The 11,818-nt window shown below is 44.4% G+C and overlaps 1 protein-coding gene across 1 annotated transcript in view; it reads left to right on the top strand.

Moving 5' to 3' along the window:
* Positions 1-1,183: 1,183 nt before the first annotated feature.
* Positions 1,184-11,818, top strand: part of pcdh17 (protocadherin 17) — a gene marked incomplete at both ends in the record, with an annotated part of 68,986 nt that continues 58,351 nt past the window's right edge. The window contains one exon of the mRNA XM_080729202.1: positions 1,184-3,673. Coding sequence (XP_080585328.1) covers positions 1,184-3,673 — 2,490 coding nt within the window. The remainder of the gene's footprint in view (positions 3,674-11,818) is intronic.

Raw genomic sequence — 11,818 nt, 5'->3', positions numbered from 1 at the left:
TATTATTATTATTACGATTTTAGGTGAGTCTGTACTTTGCTCTTATTTATTTCCTTTTGTGTGTGTCCTTTTTTCTTTTCTTTTTTTTTAATTGTCAATTTATAGTGGTATAGTATTGCTTAGGCTGGAATCCCCCATGCCTGTGCTGTGCTTGAGGATGCAACAGCTTCTTATAAGCACATCTATCTGGTGAGAGTGAAAGGGGAGAGAGAGCAGTCGCGGAGAGATGTTGATTCCTGAATGCTGTAGACCTATTTGTTGTTGTTGTTGTTGTTGTTGTGTTTTTTTTTATTAGTAGGCTATTATTAGCCTATTATTACATGGCCTGAATATGCGGATTTGAGGCTTATATGTCCATCGCTATTCAGATGAATGTCACAATATTAGGTTTATAGCTTCAGTTATGCCTGCAGCGTTAAAGTTCGCCAGTTCCGTTTCCAGTGATTGTTATTTTTTACTATGCGTAAATGGTCCGTCATAATGTTTCTGTCAAGTCGCCTGTACGGAGATGGATGAATGTGCGCGCCGTGGATGTCCTGTTCATTGTAATAAATGTGCTAAATGATCTTCAGGAGGGATCTTTACTAGCTGTATGGCCAGCACCAAATGGCTTCTCAAGGTTAACTAATTGACAGGCTTCCCATATAATAGTGGAGATGAATTACGCATGAGCCATGTTGTAATTTAGCTCAGCGGCGGATCTTATATTGCTTGTCAAAGTAGCAAGTACACCGAAGGTTATTTTCTATATTGTAGTTTTTATTAGAAACAGAGCGCAGCAGTTACTAATCAACAGTTTTCCCCCCTCGTTTCTTGTCTTATAGGTGGTAAGACGGAGCACGTACAAGGACGATTTCGTGGAGACTGGATTGCGATTATTGCTCAGATGAGCCTGGGCGCTCAGCTGAATATAAATTAGGTATTCAGCACCACCGATCGCTGGAAGAGAGAGAGAGGGAGAGGGAGAGGGAGCGAGCGAGAGAGAGTTGGGGGAGCAAAGAGACAATCAAGGAAGATGAATACCTAGGCCTACAGAGCGCTTGAGTACCTCACAATCACATCATGAACAAAACTGATCGTTTGATCATGAATAAAACAAATAACACATTTGGACAGCATATCAACAAGTCAAAGGAAGCATAAATACATTTAAAAAATCACAAGGTCTCTCACGGCACAGGGGATGTATCTTTCCATTTTCTTTTTCCTGCTATTATGGGCGCAAGCCCTGACGTTGAAAAACTTGAATTATTCTGTCCCAGAGGAGCAGGGACCTGGGACGGTGATCGGGAACATTGCCAAAGATGCTAGAATTGGACTTGAGCAGACGGGGCCGGGTAAGAAAGCCAACTTCAGGGTGCTGGAGAACTCTGCCCCGCATCTTATCGATGTGGACCCACAGAGTGGACTGCTGTACACCAAGCAGCGCATCGACAGAGAAACACTGTGTCGGAGGAACCCCAAGTGCCAGCTCTCCATGGAGGTGTTTGCCAACGACAAGGAGATCTGCATGATCAAAATAGATATTCAGGACATCAACGACAACTCGCCGACTTTCCCGTCAGATCAGATTGATATTGACATTTCGGAGAATGCAGCTCCGGGTACACGCTTTCCCTTGACCAGTGCACACGACCCGGACGCAGGGGAAAATGGCCTGAAAACCTATCAAATAACACGAGACGACTACAATCTGTTTTCTTTAGAAGTAAAGACTCGCGGGGACGGGACGAAATTTCCAGAATTAGTTATCCAGCGACCACTAGACCGAGAGGAACGTAGCCGCCACACTCTTATTCTCTCAGCCACTGATGGCGGGGAATACCCCAGGTCAGGAACGATGCAGATCAATGTAAAGGTTATTGATTCCAACGATAACAGCCCAGTGTTTGACCAGCCATCATATGTGGTGGAGATCCCAGAGAACTCCCCCCCTGGAAAAGTCCTGATTGATTTAAATGCTACTGACCCTGATGAGGGTAACAATGGACAGGTTGTATATTCTTTTAGTGGCTATGCCCCAGAGAGAATCCGGGAACTATTCTCTATAGATTCAAGAACAGGGGTCGTAAAGATCCAGGGAGAAATTGACTATGAAGAGAGCCCAATTATTGAGATTGACATCCAGGCAAAAGACTTGGGCCCAAACCCCATCCCTGGACATTGTAAAGTCACTGTCAAAGTGCTGGATAGGAACGATAACTGGCCATCGATAGGTTTTGTGTCTGTGAGACAGGGAGCCATCAGTGAGGCAGCGCCCCCAGGCACTGTCATTGCTCTTGTCCGTGTCACAGACAAGGACTCAGGCAGGAATGGCCAGCTTCAGTGCAGAGTGCTGGGAAATGTCCCTTTTAAATTAGAGGAGAACTATGATAACTTTTACACCGTGGTGACAGACAGGCCTCTGGACAGAGAGACACAAGATGAGTACAATGTCACCATCGTGGCCAAAGATAATGGGATCCCCCCTCTAAACTCTACTAAGTCCTTCACTGTAAAGATTCTAGATGAGAATGACAACGTCCCTCGCTTCACCAAGTCTGTGTATCTCCTTCAGATCCCAGAGAATAATATCCCTGGGGAATACCTGGGTTCAGTTCTGGCCCATGACCCAGACCTTGGCCAGAATGGCACAGTGTACTACAGCATAATAAACTCCAATGTGAGCGGCGGTGATGTTAACACCTACGTCAATGTCAACGCAGCAAACGGTGCCATCTATGCTGTAAGGTCCTTCAATTATGAGCAAGTGAAATATTTTGACTTCAAGGTCCTGGCTAAAGACGCAGGCTCGCCACACCTGGAGAGCAACACCACCGTGCGCATCAGTGTCCTGGATGTGAATGACAACATCCCTGTCATTGTTTTACCCCTGCTGCAGAACGATACTGCTGAGATCCATGTGCCACGCAATGTTGGCGTCGGCTACATTGTTACTACTGTACGGGCGGTGGATAATGACTACGGCGAAAGTGGGCGGCTCACATACGAGATCTCCGACGGCAACGAGGAGCACCTGTTTGAGATTGACCCGGTGACGGGAGAGGTGCGGACTGCCCACCCAACTTGGGAGGATGTAAGTCCCATCGTGGAGCTCATCATTCGGGTAATGGACCACGGAAAACCCACTCTCACTGCTGCTGCCAGGCTCATCGTCAAGGCCTACAATGGGCCGCTGCCAGGCGGGGAGCCCCGCATCAACGAAGAGAACCGAAACTGGGACATGTCCCTCCCGCTCATCGTAACGCTGAGCATAATCTCTGTAATGCTGCTCGCCGCCATGGTCACCATTGCGATAAAGTGCAAGCGGGAAAACAAGGAGATCCGCACGTACAATTGCCGTATCGCGGAGTACTCGCATCCGCAGCTGGGGAAGGGCAAGAAGAAGAAGATCAACAAGAACGACATCATGCTGGTGCAGAGCGAGGTGGAAGAGAGAGACGCCATGAACGTCATGAACGTGGTGAGCAGCCCCTCCATGGCCACCTCCCCCATGTACTTTGACTACCAGACCCGCCTGCCACTCAGCTCGCCAAGGTCGGAGGTCATGTACCTGAAACCCACTGCCAACAACCTCAGCGTGCCCCAAGGCCATGTGGGATGCCATACCAGCTTCACAGGTCCAGTCTCCAGTACCACAGACACACCCACCAATCGCATGTCCATCATACAGGTATGGCAATTTACATACTTATGTTTCACTGGTTCACAGAACATAAGCCATTGTCTTTGATTGTGAGTCTTCAGTCCTCATCCCCATCACTTTTCCACATCCTCTACACAAAATCCTCTATAAAGTTACCTCTAAGAGCGTAAACATTTATCCAATTGGACTCATAAGGTTCAGTTTTGGGTCAATTTTAAGTTACATTAACGCTGACGAGTTTAATGTGTGTGCAAAAGGAAAGATGCAAAAGGTGAAAAGTTTCATGCAGAAAATGGGAAGATTAAAGAAGAGCTGGGCATTAGAAGGGTTAAACAAATGTGCTGTGGCTATGATAGAGCAGTAGAGCCAATGATAAAATAGAGAGTAATCTGTTATCTTGCATTTGGCCATAGTTCCTATGCCAGAGATCTTGAATCAGTTTTGATTGCAGAATTAATGTAAATTAATTCCAGTGGGAGAAAGACATCTACTTGTGGATTATTAGTTGGCTTGCTTGAACAAACTGCAGCATATGTGGACTACTGGACATGATCTATTGACTGCTCCCACACAGCTGATATATCATCTTCTCATCATCCAATAATTAGCTTTTGTGGTTAAAAATATACTTACTGTAGCCACACTATGTCTAATGAAAGGCTCAATCAATAAGGAACTTCCAGTGTTTCACTGGTATTGTGTATTATCTCCCTTATGATTAGCACCGTGTGGATTTGTACAGTATGAGTCTTGATACTGCAAATGTCGATAAACAACTGGGCTGGCCGTACCAATCGCCAAGTGTGATATCATATTATTAACATAGCCTACTGCAATCATTTATAAGTTCATCACATAAAGGTACAAAGCTCTTTCTGCAGATTTGTATTTAATATTGTAGTCATGTATACCATGGAATTAATTCATTTATCATATCTATATAATATTGCTTTCAAGAATATTTAGTTCAGCTGGATTCATTTTCCTATTGATTGTTCTTATATTTTTCTGTTTGTCAACATATTTATGGTGAATACTTGGCAGTATGAGGCTATGAGCTTGTACCGAGACAACCGCTGTGTCTCTGTCTACAGTAAACCCTTTAAAAGTTTATTGTGTATTGGGATTGCTAGTTAAATATAATATGTACTGTACAGTATATGAACAAATATATATTTTGGGCAGCTAGAACAATCTGAGCTCTGCATTGATTATAGGTATTACCTGTTGAAATGTATATAATTCTGTCAACAAGGAAAACAAATCGTTTTCTTTGGCTGTTTCTAGCTTGCTATACAATTGCTAGAAATAACTCTGACCGTTTCTAGTTCGTACTAATGGGCTGTAGTTGTCCTTCTATCATGCTCTCTCTCTCTCTCTCTCTCTCTCTCTCTCTCTCTCTCTCTTTCTATTGTGCTTATCTTTTGTACCCTATATTTACTATTTATGCTGTGCACGGAAGTGAGGAACACAGTGATCACATGTGACATGTTCTCACCAGGGAGGAAGGGACCATGTCCGTTGTTCTCACTCTCTGTCCTGCTTCTATTATGAGCCAGCTGTGTAGGGCAGGGGTCAGCCCGGCGACCGTTAAGGCTTCCTAATCAGAGGGACAGAATAATTGCCAGACCACTCTGCACTGCAGACCGTCTCTCTTTTTCCTAATGCAGCCGTGATGAATCGGGCTGCTTGAAGCTGCTGTGCATCCATTACGTGCCCTTTCTCTTTTATGGCTCTCTTCAGAAAGTGTCACCCTAAAAATAAATATAATAAAAAAAGACAAAAAAGAGGGGGGGGGGGGGGGGGGGGGGAATACACATTTCTTACTGTGCAGTGTTGTCGCTCATGGAGGGTCCCCTCAACACATGAGGTGTCCTGGGTGCTCTATATTGTATTATTCAACAGAAACCTGTGTAGTGGGAGATTGGCCCGGGGCATCAGATTTCTTCTAAAGACGTAGGCTACCAAGGCATATCCCTTTCCCCACACACCATATCTCTCTCTCTCTCTCTCTCTCTTCTCCTCTCCTCCTTCTTTTCCCTCGCTTAGTGTGGACAGTAAGTAACCTGAGTCAGAGCAGAGAGTGGCTATGGGAAAAATGTCAGGAAACAAAGACAGAATTCCCCCTCCATCGATCCCAAGGCCACTCTGCCTATCTGTCACTACAGCTTCCAGGGGAGGGGAGGCTAAATAAGAAAAATAAATAAACTTAGATAAGGGGGGTGGGGTAGAGAGGGCATATCTCTTGCTCAGACAGTTTCACAAGGGCACCTTACTGCTCCCTTCATCCAGGCTGTAGCTAGCAGGGCTGCTTTAGCTCTGCCTGTGACTCCCAGTCTCTCAACACACTGCTGCTGGCCTCTAATGATGTTTTATCACGGTGCACCCACAGACAGAGTGCGCTTCTAGCCGGGAGAGTGGAATAATATGAACGTAGGGCTCTGCCGGCCTTATCGTACACAGCGACTACTGGGCCAGCGCCGGGCCCAGCAGTAGAGAGCTTCGTTTCATTTGTAAAGAGAATTCCTCGGCTAAGGAGATGGATGATATGTAATGATGCCTAATTCTGCTTAAGGCGTTGAAGGGGTATTACTTACAGTGGAATCAAGGTTAAAGCCAATCCACTGCAGAGTTCCTCAGTGTTCTAGAGGAAAGAAAAAGGGATTTTCAGTAATTCGCCCCAAAGAGCAAGCTGGTGCCCACTCTTGCCTAGGATTTTGTATGCCTTCAGCAGCTGCGCTGCGCTGTGGGTGACTGACTGCTTCATGTGTGGGTTTTTCCCCCTCTTCCCTATTTTCACTGAGTAACTAGACATAAGTGTTGAGTAACCAAACACGTAATTTCTGATTTCTGAGGCAATTATATTTATTTGGTTTGATAATCCTTTTTATTAGGGTACTTTAATCGAATTAAGTGTTGAAACTCCAATAATGTAATCCTTGTTCAGTGGGTGGCCATCCATGATGATGCAGAGCAGGTGCTGTGGAGGTGAGGAGAAAAAACAGAAGTGCAATAAAAATACCACCTTTAGGTGGCGACAATCTGCCTTGTGTAGAGAGGGCACAATGGTGTCAGGGCTCTTAGCCATCAGGGGTTGCAGTGCTGTACCAGTTAATAAGATAAAGTTACAGGTACTGTACCTGCTTCTATATGGCTCTAGGTTCTAGAATATGTTCTTGTTACTGTTTGGTTAGTACATACACTGCACAATGTACAATGTACTGTAGTACATACACTGTTTGGTTAGTACATACACTATACAGTACTACTGTCAAAGTCACATGCAATAGAACAGACTTAGGGAGGAGGACTGGCCCTCATAAAAGAATGCTCAAAAGGACAATGGAGGCAAAATGTCATTTACTGGGCTGAAACTGAAGGAAGCAACTATTAATAGTATGCAAAAGTTAAATGTATTGATATATTTGATGTTTTTAGGTTGAGCCTGTGTATACTAATGCACCTTGAGGAGAGTATTGACGTGGATGTTTGAAGGAGTGGTGTGTGTGTGTGTGTGTGTGTGTGTGTGTGTGTGTGTGTGTGTGTGTGTGTGTGTGTGTGTGTGCGTGCGTGCGTGCGTGCGTGCGTGCGTGCGTGCGTGCGTGCGTGCGTGCGTGCGTGCGTGCGTGCGTGCGTGCGTGCGTGCGGCGTGCGTGCGTGCGTGCGGCGTGCGTGTGTTCCAGACATGTGAATGATATGTCTGTTGTATGTGGTGGTGAGAAACACGCCACCACAGCGTTCCGCCTGTCTTTTGAGCAGGAGCACCGGAGCTTCCTACAATGGCCAGCCGTTAAAGGCACTTCATACCCTAGCTCTGGTCCATCGCGTCACCTCCAGTGACGCTCTGACAGACCCGTCGGCAAATGAATAGACCGCGTTTTCTCAGCCCCTACGAGCGCTCAACTTAAGTCAAAATAAACAAAACTACTTCACTACTCACTGAACCAAAGGCAGTTTTGCGTTGTTGAAAGTCTATTCTCCACGGTGGTGAGCCCCTCAGCACCCCACCCACTCTGCAAAATACACTATTTTTGGCATGAAATAAAGTGCATCCAACTCGACCGCCGCTTATTTCCGGGTTGTGAACCATTGTATCTGCGGTGGCCGCTGGGTGGCTCGAGGTGGGTGCGTTATATTTCATGACAAAAATAATGTATTTTACAAAGTAGGTGGGGTCATACCCCACTCATAGTCATAGTCTCTCCATTCAGTAGCATGCGTTGGTCTAGCCAGGGCAATGGAGTGAAAGATCAAATAGCATCCCCCAGTTAACTCATTTCGCGCCGATCCCGAGTATACTCGTGAAAAATACTCGAGTATCACATGGTGCCGATCCCGAGTATACTCGTGAAAAGTAATATATTACTGTAACGGCGGTTATCCTACCACGTTGATGGGCGGAAGCTCCTGAGTCCATCTCCCTCGCTGATTCATCATCATCACGGCTCCACGGGCACAAAATAGTAATCCCATAACATTGAGGCAGACGGGGGATCTCATCTTTAATGTCCATTATCTCAAAACTACACTTTAGAAGCGAAGATGGAGGCAGATGCTCGCTTATAAAACACATGTTGAAAAGCATCGATCCGATCCGCCATTACACCACGTAAACAATGATCGATTCCGGTGAAGGACGTGATGACGTCAGACCGGAAGTGTTTACGCTATGGACTTCTGGCCTTCAAAATAAGACAACGCTAGTGAATGCAGCCTTTTGCAGGCACGCTGGACATTTTAATCCGTTAATTTATAAAGCACAAAATGAGTTAAGATCACCACTACACCACTGTCTGCGAGACTGCGACATCTCAAGTGTTAATTAAACTAGTCCTTACCCGTTCAAAGATATGAGCTCCGAAATGATGTGCAGTGTGTGGGTTATGGGGTGTGCACTGTGCACACAGTATATGAGGGATGGAAAGTAACTTTCTGGTGCTTGCATGATAATATGTAGGAGCATCAATGTAAGAAATACCCGTTTCGTTTAAAGGCTACAGAGATACTGTGTACCGATCTACATGACAACATCTGAAAGAGGGCCAGCCAACACCGCCCCCCCCCCCCCCCCCCCCCCACACACACACACACACACACACACCCACACACACACACACACACACACACACACACACACGCACACACACACAGAGCTGGTTAAACATGTTGCCCCATGCTAGATGCAGAATAGATATGCCTCATGCTAGATGCAGAATAGATAGTAGTTACACCATAAAAATGCTAATATACAGCATACGATTTGTGAAAGTGACAAACGGGCTTCACAGTTATGTCAGGTGTGTTCATATGCTAATGGTGATGCGATTTCAGATCAATTGCTCCAGCCACTGAGGAGAAACGCTGTGACAGACAGACAGACACTCACTCAGACATTCGCAAAATTATAGTATAGATGTGTCTATTTTCACACTTCTTTGAGTTAAACCAACTCAGAGAGGATTTTGCAGTGTACTGTTGTATTGAAATCGCTCCCACGCCTCAATAGGCAGTGAATGGAAAAGCACTCTTTATTCCATTCCATACCTTCCCCTCTCATCATGTGTTAGTTAATGTCACTCTATGGTGTTTTGTTCTATAAGTGTGTATGTCATGACTCATGCTTCCTTTTCTGCAGGCAGTGAATATTCTGCACAGACTAGGGATGGGACGATATGAAAATTTCATATCACGATTATTGTGACAAAAGAAATTGCGATTTACGATATTAACGCATGAATCAAAATCCATTAACCTGGGATGGAACATTTGCCAAAAAATAGCAGATCTACAAGCTCACAACGCGTTGCCTTGCAACGCGTGGTGAGCTTATAGATCGGCTACAATCGAGAGAGAATGAAAAAAAAAAGTATGTATATTATAAGTACCTTTTACCAAAGGATTTAAGTGGTACCGATATATGCAGCTCGGCAAATAAAAGGTGAATTGATCCCAGTGCATGACCGGAGGACAATATCACAATAAATTAAATCTCCACGATATGATTATCGTGAGTGTTTTTGAGCGGTGGTCACACCGTCTCCATAGCGTGGCCGTGTGTGTAGGTATATATGTTTGTTTGTGGGTGGGTGGGTCTGTATGTAGCCTCAAGCCTGTGGTGTAGTACCTTTTTTGACCACACATGTTAAGGCAGGGGCGCTGTTTTCAGGCCAGGCCAGGCCAGGCACACACACACACGCACACACACACACACACAGGGGGGAAGGGGGGAGGGGTTGGTGGGTAAGAGGGTGCTGTTGAGACTAGTTGGTGGGTAAACCACCGCTCAGTTCACACGGGTGTGATTTTTATCACGATAAACGATAATATCGCTTATCGTCGCATCCCTAGCACAGACCCAGTTGTTTGTTGTAAGGCGAGGTGGTTCACGGAGGCATGTGTAATTTGTGTACTCTGCCCTCCTAGGGTTGAGCTCTTCAGAGCCACAAGGTTCAAGATTTGTTTTATTTCAGGTTGTGCTTGTCAGTACATTAAAAAAAGCCTTATCGGCTTTGCCCTGGGATGTATCTTCATATTTTCTCAGACAGACAGACCTGCTTGCCTGCTACTATACATAACACCACACGCTGAATTCCTTTGAATTATTAATGGGTAGTTTTATTTTTCTTCATCTCCCCTAAGCTCCTGTGATCGATGCTGTTCTACTGAAAAGGGAAGTGCAGTCAAACCTCAGAATGTCACTCTGGGGACAAGAGTGAACTATGTTAGTTCTTAAAAGTCAAAGTGGAACAGTTTGTTGAATTTATTAATCTCTATTTATATATATTTGTATTGTTTGTATGCATCTACACAGTAAAATCTCCAGTGTTGATTTCATTCATTTTTAAATATGTACAAATGTAACCAAAATACCCGTAAGGGTGGATTTGTTCCATTTGTGCACAATCGGAGGTTATTTAAGCTATTATACTGTGTTGGTTTTTATTCCTGTGTATGGTGTGTGTGCAGCGGCTGTTTGTTTGCATGTGGAAGCTGTGGCAGCAGGGTGGTGTTGTAGAGCACAGCACAGCTTCCCATTGCCATTAATAAATCATAGCGTTTTAACAAATCAAAGGCAAGTGGAAGATGTCACGATAAACATCTATGATCTCCTGCTACACGATTGTCAGCATGAGGGAAGCAGAGCAGGGCAGATGGCAAGGGGGAAGGATATACTGTAAAAATAAGAATACAAAAATAAAGAAATATAGTGTGTGTGTGTGTGTGTGTGTGTGTGTGTGTGTGTGTGTGTGTGTGTGTGTGTGTGTGTGTGTGTGTGTGTGGAGCTAATCTTGCAAACCGTTGGACCGATCAGCGAAAAATGTCCTGTTATGCAGATGTTTGCCACCTGCCGGGGTGATGAAGTGATTATGTGACAAAAGATAGATTGAGAGGTGCCAGGGGAAAGAGAGAGAGAGAGAGAGAGAGAGAGAGAGAGAGAGAGAGAGAGAGAGAGAGAGATGGGGGGGGGGTGGGGCTGAGAGATATTCTGCAATCAGATCTTTGGAGATAACTACGTTTAATATGATATTTGCAAGAACATAGCATGTTTTGTATATGGGAGACAGAGGTGGAAGTGAATGTTTAATTTATTACAACTTAAACTCAAAATGCAAGCAACCCTGATGAATTATTGAAAATGCAAGGCATGTAACTCCTCTGCCCCTTCCTGACACTAGATAGACATAATCCTGTAGCATTTAGGTAATTTGTACAACTATTATTATTATGTATTATTAAATAGATAATGTAGGGTGATGGATGCACACATTCAGGTGATTATTGTTTTATTGGTTAATGCATTTATTAAGGAATAGACATATTCTTTGATTGATTCATTGATTAAGGCATTAATCCTAATTCTTTGATTGATTGTTTCATATGTAAGCTGGCTATCAAATGGACGGCTGGGTCAAGTCAATGAATGATCTACTAAAAAAAACGATTATGAAGTGAGTCTAAAATAATGAATAGAAATCTGCTTTCTTATGGTCTCACATTGTTATCCATGACATGCAGTTTGCAGTATTTGACCAGACCTCAGACCTAGTACAGAGTAGGAAAATAACACAATTTGTACTTTTACTTTTATGGTAATGTTTTCAAGTGGAGGGAAAAAATGACCGCATACAAGACCACAATTTGACCGCTGCAGTGGGGAATTAGCCAGGCACT

Source organism: Nannobrachium achirus (assembly GCF_963921795.1).
Source record: "Nannobrachium achirus genome assembly, chromosome: 7".
Classification (NCBI taxonomy): domain Eukaryota; kingdom Metazoa; phylum Chordata; class Actinopteri; order Myctophiformes; family Myctophidae; genus Nannobrachium; species Nannobrachium achirus.
Note: the sequence above shows the minus strand (reverse complement) of the source record. Positions and strands in the feature narration are given on the sequence as shown.